Here is a 19,197-nt window from a genome sequence, read left to right as displayed (position 1 = left end):
GTGATGACGACGACCCGAGATCTCCGAGTCTTTCCAGTGAATCAGAAGATTCACAGAAAGGAGCACCAGTGGCCAGGGCAAGGGGGGAGCCTAGGGGGACACCCCAGGAAGATAGAGCCAGAGGGGACTCAGAGGGGAGCAGTTGGAAATCAGGACCAGCGTCACCGCCAGAGAGCAGGGAAGAGGAAGGGCGCCAGGGATCAAGCGCTGGCAGCTCACAACAGGGGGGAGGGCACGAGTCAGGAGTGGCCACACCTCCATCGGGGAGCGAAGAAACGGTCAGACGGAAGGTGGAAGGTTGGGCGCGCGTGCCAAGTTCAAATGCACAGGAAGGTGGCGCAGTAGGCAGCCCGGAAAGGGAGCCAGGTCCTAAAGCCCGCCGAAAGGAGGGAGAAGAGTCAGGGGGGTCAGCGTCAGAGGAATCCCGGAAGGAAGAGACCCCGGGGGGCAGAGGGACCCAGAGAAGAACAGTCAGGCGGAAAAGGTGGAGCAAGGCTAGGATATTAAGTTGGTGTACAAGGGGCGGAGACTCAGATGGAGCTTCGCCGATCTAACCATGAGACGTAGAGTTGCACGCAGCAGCTTGAGAATGGAAACTGTAACTCAATAAAGACTTTTATTTAATGATCGCTGGCTAGCGTGATCCTCTGTGAGCTAGGATCTGGAAGCAGCTCTGACATTCGTTTTACTGGTTTTCTGTTCCAATTCTTAAAAGTTTGTTTTCTTTTATTACTATTGTATTTTTATTGCCATTTTGTTTAATAAGCCACTTGGGAGCGATTTTGAAGGTATTATTTATGAGATATGTTTATTTTTCACCATTCAGCAAAAAGTCCCAGGTTGTGTTATATCACAATAAAACAGGAAAATTCAATACAAAAATAATCAATGCATCAAGTAAAACAATTAACAGAGGCTGAACAATAAACAAGAGTTTTCAAAAGCCTGGGTAAAAAGGAAAACTTTTGTTTTGTCTTCTGAATACTACCAAAGTTGGAGCTAGGTGCACACAGTTAGGCAGAAAGTTATGGAATCCAGGAGCTGCTACTGAGAAGTGGATGTGGAATGTGGGGAAAGACCAAGACACTTCACTTCTGAAGAAGCCTGCTAGCAGAATTTTGCTGTCACTGTTTTCCCTGCTTCATTGTTAATATTGGGTGATAATTGAGGGAAGGAGTGGGGGAGATTTACATAGCAGCCTTCCCCAATCTAGTGCTCTCTAGGTGCCTGTTGGACTCCCATCAGCCTTAGCCAGCATGAACAACAGTCAGAGATGATGGGAGCTGGAGTCCAGCAACACCTGGAGAGCACCAGGCAAGGAAAAGACTGTACATAGGAAGCTACTCCATAGCAGGCCAGAGTAAACAAGGTAAAGAAACAAATAATTAATGCAAAGGCACGTTATACTGAGGTGGATTAGTAGAGCTGGACTTGGAATGGTTTTAGCGTCTTGTATTGCAAGTCCTGCTGCTCTCATGTGCTTTGTGCCTGATTTGAGTTTCTTGCTATAAAAAAATGTGCAGGTATCAAACAAAGGCCCGTTGCTGTGACACTCCTGGGAATGGCAATGGGCTTGAAATGTTGTGGCAGTCGAGCAAGGAGTCGCAATTTCATAAAATAAATATTGAAGGTTGTGGCAGTGAGGTGTGTGTACAGAAAATCTTACATCTTATGTTCCATTCTTTCTTCTCTCCTATGCTAATCAAATATATCTGAAGAAAAATATTGCAATCTGTACTTAGAGAGCTGTTAACACAACAATGGTTCTTATGGAATTGCATTTGTTTTAATAGGGAAACGGATAGAAGGGGACATGTAGCTGGTGATAGGCAGAAATGTACAAAGGTTATGTTTCATAAACTGGCAGTGCAATCGTAGCCCTGTTCACTTGCAAGTAAGTCCAGCATAATTAAATAAGACTTACTTCTCACAGAATCATAGAATTGGAAGGTACCCCAAGGATCATCTAGTCCAACTCCCTGCAATGCAGGAATCTCAGCTGAAGCATCCATGACATGTGGCCATCCAACTGGTTTAAAAACCTCAAATGAAGGAGAGTCCATCACTTTCTAAGGGAGTCTATTCCACTGGCAAACAACTCCTGCTACCTTAAAAGTTATTCCTGATGTTTAGTTAGAATCTCCTTTGAATCCAATAGTATGGGTCCTGCCCTCTGGAGCAGCAGAAAAGAAACTTGCTCCATCTTCCATGTGACAGCCTTTCAGATATTTGAAGATGACTATCATATCTCCGTCCTTTCTTCTGCAGGCTAAACATACCCAACTCCCTCAACAGTTCCTCATAAGGCTTGGTTTCCAGACCCTTGATCATCTTCAAGCTCTCTGCTCTCTCTTCTGATGGTTCTTTATTTTGAGACTTACTTCTGAATAAAAGGGGCTTTGGGCTTTACTGTAATCATGGTAAGCATCCGATATAGTATGAAAAGGAAGCTAGTATGGCTTTTGCCCATTAAATGCTTAAGTCACTGTCCTTGTTCTTAATGGGAACAGGGTACCTTTGAGCACCTTCTGTATTGTTTTTCACAATTTATGTGTGCAAATATTCAGAGGCTAAATTGCTATGCATGATTGGGGCTAAGCCCCACGCTACTCCGAATAATTTTCAAGTAAGCACGCATCTGCTCAGGCTCACAGTGTGCAAAGCTGAGAACATGGATTTGGCAGTAAATTCCATTGGCACGTGAGAATTTCAAGTAAAAGTACTTTGGATTTGTGTATGAAATAGCTAAGGTCAAATACAAGGGCTTATAACTGCACCATTCAAAGCAGCCCACAACCACTTTCCTTTGGCACCAGAGCTGGGGGAGGGGGCAGAGGTCAGCAGCATCAGGCAACTGTTGAGGTCCTAGCAATTTGGGAGGGCCCCTCAGGCACGCATAAGTAGCTGACACTTTGGAGCAGAAGACGCCACTGCTGGCAGCAGGGGCACCTACTCCTTTCTCTCTCCTACCCAAAGTGGGACTGAGTGGGTGTCAGTTTATAGGAGCAGCCACCTTGACTCTCCCTCTGGTCTGTGGTGGGAATTCGGCCCAGCTCTGCATCCCAGAGGAAGTGAGCAGGATAGCAGAAGTCACTGTTCCTCCGAAGTTACTGCTTCATCTCCTGCACAACACAACTTCGCCAAAAATGGGAAGCTCATCAACTTTTCTGACCGGATTCTCACCGTTGCAGCACTTCATGCACCTGACAAAGTAGACTGCAGCTTATGCTGCAATGCCTTTTTAATGATTCATTAAGGTGCCACCATACTATTTGCTGCTGTTCTTCTTTCATGCCTGGCTGCCTGCTCTGGAGGAGAAGCCAAGAAGGCAGCTGCCTCTGACTGCTGCCTCGGTTCACTTGGGTCTCTTCCTCTAGACGGCAGGATGGGCTCGATCCAGAATGCCCAGAGGGGGGAGACGAAAGGCAGTGGCGAGGCGGAGGAGCCTCTGCCTCCCGGGAGCCACCTCGACTTCTCCCTCTGGGCATACTGGTGGAGAGGAAGACCACGAGGGGCTCCGGCCGTGTCTGCCGCAATTACAAGCACGCTTCCCGAGTACTGCGAACTTCGACGGAAAAGCGGCTTCAGGTCGGAGTTTGCGGAGCTGCTCTGGGGCAAGGACGAGGGTTCCATTGCTTCGCGCCTCCCCTTCCCCGCCGAAGTTCTTGCCGCAAACCCCTCCCCCCTCTCTCCGGTCCCTGAAAGTTCTTATCTCCTGACGTCAACCCACTTGGCCCCACCCCCCGGAATGTCGGGCGGGGCTTAAGACAACGGCGGGGAGGGGAAGGGAGGAGGCGAAAGAGGTGTGTCCAAGGGGAGGAGGGGGCGTGCTCCTGCCGCCGCCGCCGCCGCCGCCGCGCTGAGGGCGCCAGTTGGGAGGCAGTCGCGGCCGGTGGTGGCCGAAGGAGGCGCGAGGGCGCGCGCGCGGGAGGTTGGGCTGGCCGGCCGGCCGCGAGGGGAGCTCGGCGGGACCGGGGAGCGGGCAGAGCGTGCGCGCGGAGGGGCGCCCATGGTGTGGCCTCATGTCTAAGACGCTGCGGAGGAAGCGCCACTGGCTGAGCAAGGTGCAGGAGTGCGCCGTGTCCTGGGGGGGCGGCCCCGGCCCGGACCCCGACCTCCTGCGCGGGGGCGCCGAGCGCGGAGAGTTCCCTTACCTCGGGGGCCGCCTGCCGACGCTGGCCGAGTCCGGAGGCGGCGGCGGCGGGAGTGGCCCCGTCCTGCTCTCGGGGAAGCCCCCCGCCCCGGGGGACGTGCTTCTGGAGGTGAACGGCACCCCGGTGAGCGGCCTCACGCACCGAGACACCCTGGCCGTCATCCGCCACTTCAGGGAGCCGGTGCGCCTCAAGACCGTGCGGCCAGGTCAGTCCGTCTGTCGGTCGGGAGAAACGTCCGCTGCGCGCGAGGGGGGGGGGAGGGAGGTTAGGAGGCTTCTTTATTTCTCTCTCCCCCCCCCCTCCACCCTACCCTTTTAACCTCTCGGTGGGAGGGAGAGCCTGGCCTCTCGAGTCGCCGCCCTCGGCTCCACCCAGGCGCACCTGCCCCTCTTCAAACAGCCCCCCCCCCCGCCTCGCCTTAGGTCCCTTCCTGGTCTCCTCCATTGTAAGGTTCACCTTTGCAAACCCTGCTCATCTCCCAGCCACCCTGTTTTCCTTTCTTTTGCTCTCTTCTCCCGCCCAAAGCACAGTGCCCTGTCGCCCTCCAGCCTCTACTCTGGGCAGTGTCCTCCTCGCCATTGCCTGTTCTGCCAAAGTACGCTTTCCTCCATCCGTTCTCTCCCTTTCCTCCCCCCTTACTTATGTTTTCCTCGTTAGTGTTGGCGCATCTAGCTTGCCTAACCTGCGCTCGTCTTGCCGCCTTATCACGAAGCTATCTTTCTGTCATATCTCCTACCCTTCAGGGCACACATCGCCCTACCTGTGTCACCCGACTTCTGTACTTCCTGGAGCACTAATCTCTGCCTGCCCATTTTTCCTTGGCATATTTGCCCTCCCTGTGTCTTATTTATTCCTTGCCTTCTGTACAGCTGCCTTCCACCACTGTTTTACCACTAAAGCAAACCTGACCCTGATATATCTTCTCTCTCCAAGCCCCCCCCCCCTCCACATCTGCTAAATCCCTTCCCTGAGCAGACTTGGCCCTTCCTGTTTACTCCAGTATCCACCTTCCGCTCCAGTATTAGTGTCATTATTCAAATGCTTCCATTTGCAAGACCTGCTTTAACCTGGAGAGGGGCTGGCAAGCTATGTGGTAGCAAAGAACCTTAGCTGGGTTTGTATGTGATTTGTTCCAGTAAGGTCTACTGCTTTGCACAGTGTTAGATATGGTTGTCATCCTAGTAGTTTCAAGGTGTCTGACTTTCACTACAGTGGATTAATTATTCTTTTACAAATAACAATATTGCTAAAGGCAGAATAGTAAGAAATCTTTGACTTTTGGCATAGTTACTTGTAACCTTGGTGTTTAGCAATAAAGATTTTTTATGCACTATCCTGGCAATCTATGTTGAGGAAAGAACCATTATAACTATTTAAACATTGCATAGGCTAGGGTTTGCCATAATGCATGATTCTTATGTGTTTGTGTTTCTGTGCCATTCATTCTCAATGGAAGGGGGAAGCTTTTAGTTGCATGTATATTTGGGGGAGGGAGCTGTTGTAATTGTTCTTCATGCTTGAGCAAACAGGTTCTTGCATGTTGTATCTGTGATGTAGACCCTGCAGCTCTTTTCAGTGGAACAGATTCATGTTACAATAGACTCCTAGCCTTACATTTGATTTCTAACATTGTTGAACTGATTTTCATCTATGAGTGAAATTGTGATTAACCTTTTGTTTCAGCCTTCCCTGTGGCATTCATAATCCAGCGATTCCTCTGCAAAGCTAGTTGTTTGTATATTACTGTGTGAGAGAATAAAGTTTATAGAGCACTGAGGTTTACTGAAAGCTAATGTTACTCTTGGGGAAGATTAGTGAATGAGCATTATTAAAAGCCATCATTTAGGCTAGTTGTGGGCTTGTTCACTATCTCTTCATATAAAATTAGTATTTCTGTATGGCAGAAACATGAACAGCAGAGAGAGGCAAGAAAGGTGATTTCCTTTTGTTTTGGTCAGTTTTCTGAAAGGACTGTTCATTTAGTAAGACGCATCTGGTGTTACCTGTTTAAAACACTCTCGTATCCAGAGGTACCACTGTAGTTCTTATAAGCAAAGGTAAATCCAGATGCCAGAGTTTAGCAGTTTGTTTTTAGGACAGCCTTTCATCATGGGTTTTTCTGTATTTTCAGCTGTGTTATTTTGTCTTAAAATTCCTCCTGCTGTATGGGGAGCAATACTTGACAGATTATGCCCCACAAGCTGTTGTAGTTCCTATGAATATTTGCTATCACATAACAGTGATATTTTGGCCTGAGGAACAAAACATATCAAACATAGGTTTTGGTATGAAAACTTCTCTGTGCTGTTAGTGTTATAAATTACTCTGATTCTTCTTGTGTTTTGCCATTGTTCACACTTCAAGGTTTTTTACAGTTAACATACTCCTTTCTAGAATTAGAGAAAGTTTACAATATCTAAAATAAGTGCTTGTATTGTCTGTGTGGAATATAGTATGAATGTAACATATGAATGTAACAGTGTCTCTAGGGCAACAAGATAATTCTCTATTTTGTTTAAGTTTGAACGTGTTATACCGAATTTAATGTGTGGTTTTGAATGCTTAATGTTGTACTTAAAGAATGTGCAGCTTTCTGTTCTTTATTTAAGACTTACACAGGAAATGGGATTATTTTACTTAATAGTTTTTATAATAGCTTATGAAATAAAGCTTTCTGCTTATGTTTGTCTTCAGTTTGACATAGCAAAATATAGTAGTAGAGGCTAACCTTGAAGTAAGATGATGTGTGGTGATTATTTTCAGATCTACGGCAGCATATGTACATCAGTACATAATCAATATGTAAACTGATAGTGAAACAGTGTAATTTTCAGTAGAAGAGGACATAAAGGAAAACTTGGGAGACTGATAAAATTACTATTACTCCCCCAAGCGATCTGTCTAAGCTTTTTTCCTAGAGTGCTTGCTTCATGAAAGAAAGTAAAAGCTTATAGTCATGTAGTAGAAATGTCCTGGCTTTCAGCACCAGAAATTTATACAAAATGTTAAAAATACCCTTTGCTAACATGAAGTGGAGTAAGCATTAGTTATGCAATTACATAATTATATTTGTGTATGGCCTGGAACCTAGTGCAAAGTATTTGCAGTGATTCATAAGACTGTCTTGCATTTCTGTCAACTTCATTTTTCTAATGGAAGTCTCATCTTGCCATGGTGGTGTTAATTTGTGTATATATAGGAGATATCAAATAATTGTGTTAATTATTTAGCTTCCTTGCCAGTATGCATTTCAAATGTCAAGTTATTGCTAAGCACTGTTACTTGCAATCATAGTCTGATGATTTACAATTGTAAATTTGAAGCTAATTATAGCTGTTCTAGTACAGCACAAATATGAATATTAAGTAGACAATTATGATGAACTTTCGTTACGTGACACAACTCAATTTTGGCAAAATGTACCTCCTGTGTGCTTTTCATTTATAGCTAGTATCTATTTCTATAGTTGTCTTGCCACATATATTAATTTACTTGGGAAATAATAGCAAAGTAACTTCAACTGTTAACTTTTGAGCTTCAAAAAAGATGTTTTCACTGGCGTATAGAAATGTATATAAAAGGTCCTGTTAAAGTGTATGGCTGAATATGGAAAAGTTGGGATGCAAGTATTAACCTTAATTGTTTCCAAGTAAGAATTGTGTTTGGCTTTAGTTTTGCTACAGAGGCCTTCTGTGGATTTTCTTGTAGCTGTTTGACACTTCTGATTGCTTTCCAATACAGTATAAGAGAGTGAAGTATTCATTTTAACCTAACTGTAAGACTTTTGTAGTTTGAACATAAATGGCAAGACTCTTCTAACAATCAGGCTGTTTTCTAACTCCTTTCCTTTTTATTGTGGAAATGAGTGAAGCTTCAGAAAATATGAAGCAGTGGTAGAATATAATGGTTGGGTGTGGGAAACCCAAGTTCAAATTGCTACTCTGCCATCAGTCAATCAGCTTCTTGGCACATAAGAACACATTTTGATAAATAATGGGCTTCTCAGGGTAAAGTGAGACAGAGACTCGGATTAGGTTACAATATAACCTTGAGGTGGTGAGAAGCAGAGATCTAAATGAACTGACCTGCTTCATATACAGCATGCATTAGAAAATGGACCCACTTGTATAGAAATGTATTCAGGTGGCTTAAGGGCCAAGCTAGGTTAGGACAGCAGTTTCAAACATATGTCTTCAGAGAAGGAGAGCAGGGGATGTGAACTGCTGGAACTAAGCTTTAGGTGAGATAAAGGTTCCCTCATTTTATCCACACTCCTCTTTTGCTGTTTTCTGAATCTTGCATATAATACCTTTTACTTTTGTTGCACTGCCTAACAAACAATTTAGCCCAGGGTGGTCCAACATTTCATACCAAGTGGGCCAGAAGAGTACTTTGACATGGAACCCACAGTCTGCACACTGCTTTGTCACATGGCAGGGGAGTGAGGCCAAAATTCGAGCCCCTCCCCTCCCCTAGCCCTTGAGCTGCTTTCCCAAAGCTAGCTAAGCAAGATGCTGGGCTTTAGGAAAGGAGGCACAAGGCTCTGGCAGGATCCCAAAGCCCCCCCTACTTCCTTCCCAAAGCTGGGGAAGCACTAACTAGGCTTTGGAAAGGAGGCAGGAGGACTCTAGGGTTTGTCAAGAGTCGTCATGCCTCCTTCCCAAAGCCCGGGGCCTCAGAGCTGGCGCGTCAAATGTTGCCAAAGGCTGCCAAAAAAGGCCTCTAGGGCCATGCATTGGACCACCCTGATTTAGCATTTTCTGTGCAACTCAAGAAAGATTTTTCTGTGGAAACCGATGCTGGCTTGCTTCAGTATGTTTTATCTGTTATTGGCTATTCAGAAAAACCTTTTGGGTTTCACTTTTAACATCACCTGGCAGGATTATAGTCAATGCTATGTTATTTGTTTGGTAGTGTCTATCTGTATGACATTTTGTACAGTTGAGAGGAGTTGTATTTGTTTTGGCTGTGGAATTGACTTGGCTTTGTATTCCTGGGTTCTGCAAATGTTGTGACTCCTGTGCAAAAAACTAATTAATGCCACACAATAAGCATTCCAAGGCCTGTTCTGTGATCCTGTGGATCAGTGGAGTTCAAATCTTTTACTCTCACTGAACTGTTTTTACCCTGAGCTATCTCTCTTGCAACCTTCACACATTGATGAGATGGGGAAGTTGATGAATATGTTTCTAGGCCACATTTGTCTTGTGTGACATTCCAGCCAGGCTGTTATTAGCTGTTACCTTGCATGGAGAATATGCACTAAATGTTGTCCTGTGGATGAATGTTTCTTGGAAAGATGGAAATGATGCATAAACTGCTTTCCTGATTCCCCAAGGTGTCTGGGAACTCAATTAAAATTGAGTTGCTTTGGATTCTGCATAGGAGCTCTATTGAAATGAGATTGTGGTTAGATTTGATCACAAATTAAGGGTGTTTTACATTTTTTTCTATTTAGATCATTTGGGGGAAGAAACTGTTTCCATTCATATTATGAAGATTCATGCAAATCATTGGCTAGGTCACACATCACATGCAACATAGTTTAAAACAATCTATGTTCCTCACAGATGCTGCCACACCAAAAGAAGCTGGAGGCTGTTGTCCGACCCCTGGTTTGTGATTTATTTCTCTCTAAAAAAGGTGCATATGGTAACCAAGGTTTGTTCTTGGTTTATAGTACATGGCTTGTTTGGAGAGGAACCAGGAGCCAGATTCAGACAATACAACAAACCAGACTCTGGTACAGGCACAGCTGGGGAGCAGTGCTGAAGTAACTTTTGAGCAGTGTGCATCAACATGCTGACCAATCACATTAAATCATCATTAGTTTTAGACCACTTCATGTGGTATGTGAGCCAGGGCTTTCTATAACATACATTCAAGAGAGCTTGATTTCATTTATTAGAGACCTGTATCCAATAAGCTTCAACACACATCACCACTTTTTAAATAATTTCCTTCTAAGTGTCCTGCCTGTCTTGCTCCCATTCCAGCTTCTTGCATGACACTGATAGTTCCCAGTTACTTGTTTGATCCAGAGCTATATGAGCAGTCTGAATAAGAAACCGAATAATATATGCCTCTAACACAATATATATATAATTCCATGACCTTTCGGTTGCATCAATACACTTGCTGGACTTGTCCTTGTAACACACTTCGGCTTGTGGTGGTCCCAGACCACATTTACAAGAAACTTGGGTTTTATATCCCTGAATATGATTTGAGCCCCTCCAAATCCACACTACTGGAAAACTGCCTGATTTGAGGTGCCCTAGCATAGTGTCCAACACAAGACTTCATTTTTTTGCAAAATGAATTATTATTATTATTATTATCATTGTCAGTAATACAGGGAACTTGTGTTACAAATGCTCAAAGAAACTTTGGGCTATCACAAATTATAAACTGACACAAAGAGGAGTCCCCTTCTAGAAAACATTTAGCGAGGAAGTAGATTGCTCTTACCATGGTTTTATCTAGGAGTATGTATTTTGAATGGACATATAAAATATGAGGTCTTACTATTAGAATTTGATTTAAATTATTATTTAAAGTGTTTTTCACTACTCATATCAGTGATGTCTTGCTCCATTATTGCTATACAGCAGGAGTGGTCAGTTTGTGGTTACAGACCAGACACACGACAGGCTTCTTTAGTTGTAATGAATATTTGTGAAGGAAGGAAGTTGTTATGGCTTGATTAAAGATTGGTCATGGAGTTCCAGTTTCTCAGTTTTGAGGACGGAAGTTCCACCCACGTACATGCCTTGTAGTGTCCCTTTTATCGTTACACATGGTTTGCTGAAGTGTTCTTGATTCTCATGCAGCAGGCCTATCTGCAGACTCAATTCTCTACTCCACACAGTCATGGAGAATTGAGGCAATCTATGCAGATTCTTTGACTCTGTTGGCTGACCGTCGTCTTTAAAAGACAGTTTGTATTACTGGAGAAAACAATTAATTCTCCTGCAATAGTGTATGATGCAATGTGGCCTAGCTACTACAGTGCCATTAACTTCACTATGTCTACCTAGCCGCCTAGTGGGGTGGGGTGGGGTGGGGTTTGAGGGGGAGATACAGCATTAAAAATATACAACTTCGCAAGTTCATCATGGGGGCTATGTTCTGCAGAGCAGGGAAGAAGAAGTGGAGTCACTGGAGTTGTTGCTGAGGGAGAGAAGTGGCACCAAAGAGCTGAACATTCTCTGATCAAAAGATGGATGTGGGGAGTCCTGAATGTGAGGAGGGAGAACTTGAGGTAGTCGATGCTGTAGATTGCTGGTCTTAAGGGGCCTTAACTTTAAGCATGTTCTGCCTGCTAAGAACAATCTGATGTAATACATCTGTGAAAGATTGTGATAATTCCTTGTCTTCTAGCACCCTCTGTTCTCAAGAAAAATCATTGCTCTCTCCTAAGCAGCAGTGTGAATTTGTAGATTCATCAGGTACTGCATATTAAGGCCAAACTACAGTGAGGATGTGATTTAGTGTAGGAAAGGCACCCCTCTTCCTCTAACATTCTCCTGAAATGGCTCTTCCCCATTATAAGGGCTGTTAGGCTGCCATTATGCATTTGCATGTAACATGCAGTTTAGCTCTCGGTATAGGCAACAGTGACATCTATAACACCTGTTATTCTTTAAAAACTACCCAATGAGGGTGGGGTGGTCTATACATGCAGAAGAATGTGGAGGTAGAATCCTCAGGTAGCATAAATAGAGTGCACCAGTTTAGGCAGCATTTCTGAGTACTCTGCATAAAATATTAGGGCTTCTGGGAAACAGGCTCTAACCCAGCCAGCTGTTTTTGCTGTTGTTGCTTGCACAAGACTGTTTTACGTGATGGCACACTCTTAATTACTCTCACATCTGAAATGGTACACTCCATTCTATATCTTAGGCACTCTTACCAATTCATTTTATACCTGCAGTCTTTTTATTTCTAGGTGATTACAGTTTGAAGGTGAACTGCAGTGTGCTTGTCCCCAGTTACAGTAGACCATATTGTCCATAATATTGAATTTTAAAATAAGCAACTGCATCAGTTTTCTTAAATAGCCATCCTGACCATTTTGACACTAGGGGTACTTTCAGGCAGGGACTTAATTTGCAAACAAGTCAATTAGATATTGGAAATGGAGTGTTGGCAACTGGTTTTTTTTTTTTTGTTTAAAAAGACTGGCTTTCCCCAAGAAAGGGTAAATTTCAAGTAAATGGAGGGAAATATGGGCTAGCATTTTGATGCCAGTGTCATCATTTGCATGCTGCAAAATAAAAAATAAATGTGTGAGGAGCACCGTTCCCACAATAAACACCTTTTGTGCAAAGAGCCTGGCAGTTTAACCTTTTTAAGTTACCTTTTTACAGGTGCTATATAAATATCAATCAAGTGCTGAATGTTGGGAGTTCCCCCAGGTCTGTGGATATTTGTCTGTTATACATGGATATGACTGTTTTAGCCACATAAGTATCCATGCTTAGAATGAATTTGCATGATATAGCTGTGGGAAATAGGATCTGGTTATCAGGCCATATCCAGAATTCCCTCACCTTGTAGACCAGGCATAGGCAAACTCGGCCCTCCAGATGTTTTGGGACTACAATTCCCATCATCCCTGACCTCCGGTCCTGTTAGCTAGGAATCAAGGGAGTTGTAGTCCCAAAACATCTGGAAGGCCCAGGTTGCCTATGCCTGTTGTAGACCAATTTGACAAGTGGGTGAAACTGCTCACTTGTTAATCACTTGATGACATAGGATGACCCATAGAAACCTTTTTGCTTTGTGGGATGTAGCTCGATTCTTCTACATTTCAGCTCTGGCTTCAAGTTTCTTGCACCTGATGTTGGATGTGGGAAAGCCAGGTGTGGTTTGTGCCAAGTGGCTTGGCAGGCCAGAGGTGCCTCACCCCTTGCATAAATGATTATTATGACGCATTTGGTCCGTTTTATACTCTGGTAGTTGGCACAGGAAAACAGCACATTATTTTAGGTTATCTCGAGTTAAAGAACTCTACAATTTATTCACTTTGAATGTGCCAATTTTCAAATAAGCTTAATGATTGTTTTTAAAATCTTGCTAAATTTTTAATTCTGTGATGTTAAAATGCAGTGTGAACACTTTACATTGTCTAATTTTTTCTTGTAGTGAATTGCTCTTTCAAATTAGCTGTTATAATAACAGATGGACTGTTGATATGACATTTTATCAATTAACACTGTCAGGTGAAAATGTGGAGTTGTTAGAATCACTTAGTATGGCAGTTTGCACTGTTTCTGGTTCAAGGAAATGTGTGGTGAAGTTCTGTATACAACAGTTTTCAGAAATGTCCTTAGAAAGTTTGACTATTTAGGCAGAATTTTCCTGTTGTCCAGTTAAGCTTCTCACTGCTATGCAAGCACTTATATGGACATAATTAGTTGGACACTGTCCTACAGCAGCAACATCAAAAGCAGAATAAACTTGAAAATCCACAGTTGGACCGCGCCTTTTTTGGAGCAAACCAAAGTGTCAGAAGTGTGGCAAGTTTTGAATTTTCCAGAACTCTTAGTCAAGATGTTAAAGAAAGCAGCAAGTTAGGGGGTGGGGAAGTAGGATGCAGCCAAGAGGCAAGATTGTAGATTGTGGGCGGTTATTGGGTTATGTTTGGATGGTGTGCAGGAAGTTAAAAGAATCAGGTGAAGCTGAGTTGCATAATATTGCCTAGTAGGTGAAGGGGATATAACCTCAAAATGAATGTAATAGTCATTGTGATAGAATAGGGTTAACACCACTGAGTGAGGTTGGCTAGTGGGCAGGAAGGCAGAGTTCTTTTCAAAAGGGCATTCAGACAGATCAATCTTGGCCCTACAGGGGTGGGGAGATAAGGATCTGATCTTTTGCCCAGAAAATGTTTCTCACCCCTGTTGCAGAAAGTAAGTGTAGTGGCAGCAGCTGCTTCTACAGCCTCCCTAGCTACCCATTAATTGCATCACTCCTGCTGCTCTTCCACACTAGCTGTGCAGAGAGGACACCAATCAAGATGTGGTAGCAGCAGGGAATATTAGCATGATGTCATAGAAACCAGCCTACTCTCTCACCCAGTCACAATTCACAAGCATGCTGTCTGGAAGCATTCATTAGTTTCCCTGCACAGGCCTCTTATGGCTCAGGGGAGCAGCAGCTGAGCAGACACCTGCAGCCTCAAGCTGCTGTGCTTCTCAGATTTGGTTCTAATCCCTAGCAGCATAAACACAGTCATCAAACAAATCTTTGGTTTCTAGTGTTTTTGAAGACAGGACAAGGAAGGAAGGATTTTTTGTTCAAATTGCAACAGTTGGCCAGCACCATAGTTAAATTGCCATGAGACTAGATGGTGCAGAAATCTTTAAATAAATAAATGTAGAACCCATAGGCAAAGGAGCATGTTAAATAACTCATCTGGGATAAACAAGTTTTAATACTTGTTAAAACTCAGGCTGATGGTGAGATGTGTGATGATGTCAGCTGCCCTATCTCTTTTGGGAGTGGAGTCTAGAAAACTTCTTCCCAATCAGTCAGCTCCACTGTGCAGACAATAGGCTAGGGTTTCTAAGACTAGGGTTTCCAGGTATTCCTAGCTCCTCCCCGTGCAAAAGAGACAGGAGCTGGGAAAAAGTTTAGACTGAAAAATAGCAATCCATCATCTATGTAGTGGAGCAGGCTTCTTGTGGGGATTGTCTGGACTCCATTCTAGAGATGAGACAGCTGAACTCATCATGCTTGTCAAACTCCTCTCCTTCAGTTTTGAGTTTGACTTTGCACTGAATATTAGTCTGGATTACTGGAACAAATAAGGTAATGCAGTTTTAAAAGTTTGTTTTTCACTTCTGTTCAGCCCACTTAGCAGCTGTTAGCATTCCTTAGTAGAATACTTCAATGCAATGCTTTTGCAAACATTATGTAATGTAATGTTAATCCATCTTTATTTTAACTTTAAGTATATTTACATACTACACATCAGAAAGATCACAAAGTGATTTACAGTAACGGTCAGGCAACAAAGTTAAAAATACAGTATGTAAAACAGATAAGGCACTATTAAATGTCAAATATAAATAGGACACAAAATAATCCCATAAATTGAAGCAGACCAAACAAATCTACCATATGCTTAGGTGAATTTTTTTTTTTTTAAGGTGCTGACAGAAGTTTAACAAGGATGTAGCTTTCAGTGCCCCTAGGGAAAGGAAATTCCATAGCTAGGGTGGCACTATTGAGAAGGCCCAATCTTGAATCCCCACTATAATTTCCACTCCTTTTACTGATGTGCAAATAAACCATCACATTGGTGATGCAGACAAAAAGCCTTAGTGTGTCAGATATGGTATTGCAAACCTCCCTTTGGAATTTGAGAATAGACCATAAACATGTAAAATCTTATGCAAATGCTTGGGTGTCTTTAATATAGCTATTGATATTTCAGCCTCTTAATGTTTGGCAACCCCAAATTTGAGTTTCTTGCTTCCTTTCAGGAATGTGAGTCAAATATGCTAGTGTTTTCCCCCTCTAATAAGTAGAGGTGTATGTATCTATCCATATGAAAGTTCATAAATGACTTTGTTAAGATTTAATTCACTGAACATATAATTTGACTAGGAAGCTTGTAGAAATCCTTCACCGTTGTCTTTAAGCAAGCACCATTGACTTTTAAATGTTTGGAAGACTGTAGTATTTCAATAGAGTGTGATCATCTGTATATTGAGCTCCCCTTTAGATATAGTTTGGAAATTTCAACAGGTACAGAACACAGCTGTTTGATTACAGAAAGTGGTAAAATCTATTACCACATTTCACCATTTTTAAAAACAAACAAACTTGCATCTAGTTTGTTTTTGAAACCCACTTCAAAGACTCACTCGTATAAACTCTCCCTTCCAAAATAGCCTTGTTTCATTCTTATGAATGCCTGATTGTCATTTTTAAGCAGCAGGATATTTACTGTAGTAGTCTAGGAACTTTGGAATGCACTCTTTTCAAAAAGTAGGTAAACTATAATTTCTCTGAGTCAAAAGGAAGCCATTAGAAAAAGCACTGCCATGTAGGCTTATTAAGCAGACCACATTGTGTTTAGCGTACTAATTAACATTCTTGCATATCAAAAGACTTCTCAGATAAAAGTTTTAATGTCTTTCATTCTGCCAAGGTAAATAACTGCAAAAAAGCCCTGGCATTTTGACAGATAACTTTTAGATAGAATCTGTTCTGCTCCCTCACCATCCTAAGACTATTTGTTCTTACTTCCATCATTTATATTACTTCTGTTTACTATCTGTTTACAAAGCCAAATATCAAAGAATATTGTAAATAGCCATAGTTAAGAGGCTTTAAATATACTAATTACACACAGGTAAAGAGTAATCTTGTATTAAAAAAATTAGGGGAGGGATCTGGGGTGATTTTAATCAAAGTTATAAGTGAAAAGTTCCCTGCTCTGACTTACCATAAAGGGACTAAAAACAAGGTCTTCTGCAGATCTGAATGGATAATACGGCAGTGGGTTACTCGGGCACACAATTGTTATTTAGCAAATAACACATTGTTATTTAGCAAAGAATACACTCAGCCCCGGGCATGACTACCTTCCTCCTATGGGCAGAGGATTGATTACCAACTGTTTTGACCGTCTGACTGCTGGAACAAAGGTTCACAGAGAAGGGTAACAATTTTCTTCTTGTTAAGAAGGCTTCCAAAGCCAACTTAAAGAGAGTGGCCACTGGGTCTTTTATTTAGAAATAAAGTATAGCTTCTCATGCAAATCTATTTTTTCATCCATTCAGAGTAGCAGAATGTTGCAGTATCAGACTCTTAAAGTCATCATCTATATGTATATATAATCTCTATCACATTTTAAGTGTGTGTGTGTGTATTAAATGAAAGGGGATTTTGTTACCATTGCTGTCTAGTAGTTGAACTAGAGAAATTGCTTTCGAAACATGGGATTCTTATACTTTCTACTAAGCTGCTTAAATATTATTTGATATATTGGTACGTTTTGTGCTGTTGCCAGTCTTCCTTCCTTTTCTCTCTAGGATTCTGTTGTTGGCATCTGTCTGTCTCAAGAGACAATCGAGTGTGCCTCTGGGGGTGAAGTCAAACTGCTGGAGAATCACTGCACCTGTTGTGACTGCAGAGACCAATAACTCATAACTATTGCTTCCTATGTTGTTTTTTGCTGCATTTGCAGTACTGAAGTCCCCTTCCTTGGGCACAAGCTTGGGCAATGTGTATGGAGGTCGTGGGCTGCCCAGAAGACAAGACTCCCCTCTTGACCTCACTGAAGTGGTTCAAGTGGCTGAAGCAGTTGATGGAAGGAGACGTTCCATAATGCCATCCAACCACCTTAGGGACTCCACTCTGGATTTGTGTAGGGTTTACTCCTTAGCGTTTTCTTCTCCCAAACATGTCCCACAAGGCAGTGGGTATGGATTTTTCCTCAGCGTTTACTCCCGAAGCCTTTCTAATGAATGTTTATACCTGCAAGGAAGTGGAGGTTTAGGATCAGTTTTCCTTCTCCTAGGTGGGCTACCTTCCCAGGTTGATGAGCCCCTTCTGCCCCTCATTTCTCTCTATAGCACGTGTAGTAACCAACTTCTTGGCCATTGGCCTTAACTATTGGTCTTGTCTACCTAATCTGCTGCAGCCTTTCTTCGTATGCAGGGAAAGTCCCTAACTCACTGAATGTTTGAGACCCATTGACTACCCTCACCTGATTTAGCTGACTAGTCAAAGCCATTTCCCAGGCTGTGGCCACTGTCATATGCTGACAGTTTCTAGGAGCTACAGATGAGAATTGAGTGCAGGGTGGAGACCAAAGGTGGACAAACTACTCCAGAAGGTGCATGACGTGTCCCCCATCAGAGGTGCTACCCCTCTCCTAACATACCACCAGACATCCCTATATATTTCAGAAACCCTGTGGAATAACTTTAAGTAGCATTTTCTTAAACCTTATATAGATTACTGGTATATAATGCAGACAATAAAGCAAGTTTCTCATCTTATTGAGAATGAATCGTTATTTCATATATTTCCTTTTGAAATATGAGTAAGATGGGGGAAAGGATTGTTCAAACAAGTGATTTGCTTTTTGTAAGCTGAGTGTAAAACATATTAAAATCCAACAAATGTTATGTTCTCAAACAAAGGTGCTGTTGAAAGTTGATAAGCTGCTGCAAAGATAATACATGCTAAGTTTGAGTATGTTCTTAATTGACTCATTAGAATTATATGAATGGATATAAATAAAGAAGCAAATATGCTGAAGATTGCATGGGACTGTAAGAAGTTGTGTATATGTCTGCATCTTTTTCCAGTCGTAGCTATATCAGTTTGGAGGTGGCACTGGGGGCTGCAGGGTTAGGGGGAATCAGCAAAAGTCTCCTTCCCCCTCTGGCTGTGGGATCTGTCTGTCCACTGGATAAAACCCTTTCATGTATTAAAATAGCTTTCCCATAGGTGGAAGTAGCCTGTATCAAACTCTGTTGCAGGCCCTTAATCTTGCCCTAAAAACTTCTTTTTTCTGCTGCTTTTGACCAAGGATTTCAATTGGGCTGCTATATTTTTGATGCTGTTTTGCTTCTAACTATTTTTTGTGGTTTTTTGTTTTAACTATTGTTGATTGATAGTATATATTATATTTCTGTCTTTAAATTTGTCTTCTATACTGTTAATGTTTTGGAAGATTCCTTGGGAGGGTTTGGACCTAAAAGGCAGTTTATAAATAACCTAAATTTACTGATAAATATCCCTTAGTATTTAATGTTAGTTCCGGTTGTGTTGTGGTTGTAAGCACCAAAGCACTCTGTAAAGGTAATCATCTTGCTCTCTAGGAGATTCCAGGCAGCTTAGTTTGGGTTGTGCTGGCCTCAGAGGATCTCCTGGTCTTGCATGCTTTTGTGTTGTAGTTTTTAGAGCCATATCATTTTGAAGCATAACACATACAAATAGAACTCTTAACTCTTACCCAGGAGTAAGTACCATTGAAATTGGTGAGCATTACACCTGAGTAGACATTAAAAAG

The 19,197-nt window shown here is 42.6% G+C and overlaps 1 protein-coding gene and 1 long non-coding RNA gene across 5 annotated transcripts in view; one reads left to right on the top strand and one right to left on the bottom strand.

Moving 5' to 3' along the window:
• The window catches only part of LOC308479355, a 41,191-nt gene extending 36,932 nt beyond the window's left edge, over window positions 1-4,259 (bottom strand). The window contains exon 1 of the long non-coding RNA XR_013987637.1: window positions 4,155-4,259. This is a non-coding gene — a long non-coding RNA (uncharacterized lncRNA). The remainder of the gene's footprint in view (window positions 1-4,154) is intronic.
• Window positions 3,949-19,197, top strand: part of MAGI3 (membrane associated guanylate kinase, WW and PDZ domain containing 3) — a 110,509-nt gene continuing 95,260 nt past the window's right edge. For 2 of the 4 annotated variants that reach the window (XM_081009781.1, XM_081009780.1), the window contains exon 1: window positions 3,952-4,359. In XM_081009781.1, coding sequence (XP_080865907.1) covers window positions 4,023-4,359 — 337 coding nt within the window. In that variant the 5' untranslated portion in view covers window positions 3,952-4,022. Of the gene's footprint in view, window positions 4,360-19,197 lie in introns of all 4 variants that reach the window. The other 2 variants (XM_081009783.1, XM_081009782.1) reach the window with 2 other exon arrangements.

This window comes from Podarcis pityusensis, assembly GCF_964106645.2.
Source record: "Podarcis pityusensis genome assembly, chromosome: 6".
In the NCBI taxonomy this organism is placed as follows: domain Eukaryota; kingdom Metazoa; phylum Chordata; class Lepidosauria; order Squamata; family Lacertidae; genus Podarcis; species Podarcis pityusensis.
The sequence above is the reverse complement of the archived record's forward strand: the minus strand, read 5'-3'. Positions and strand labels throughout refer to the sequence as shown.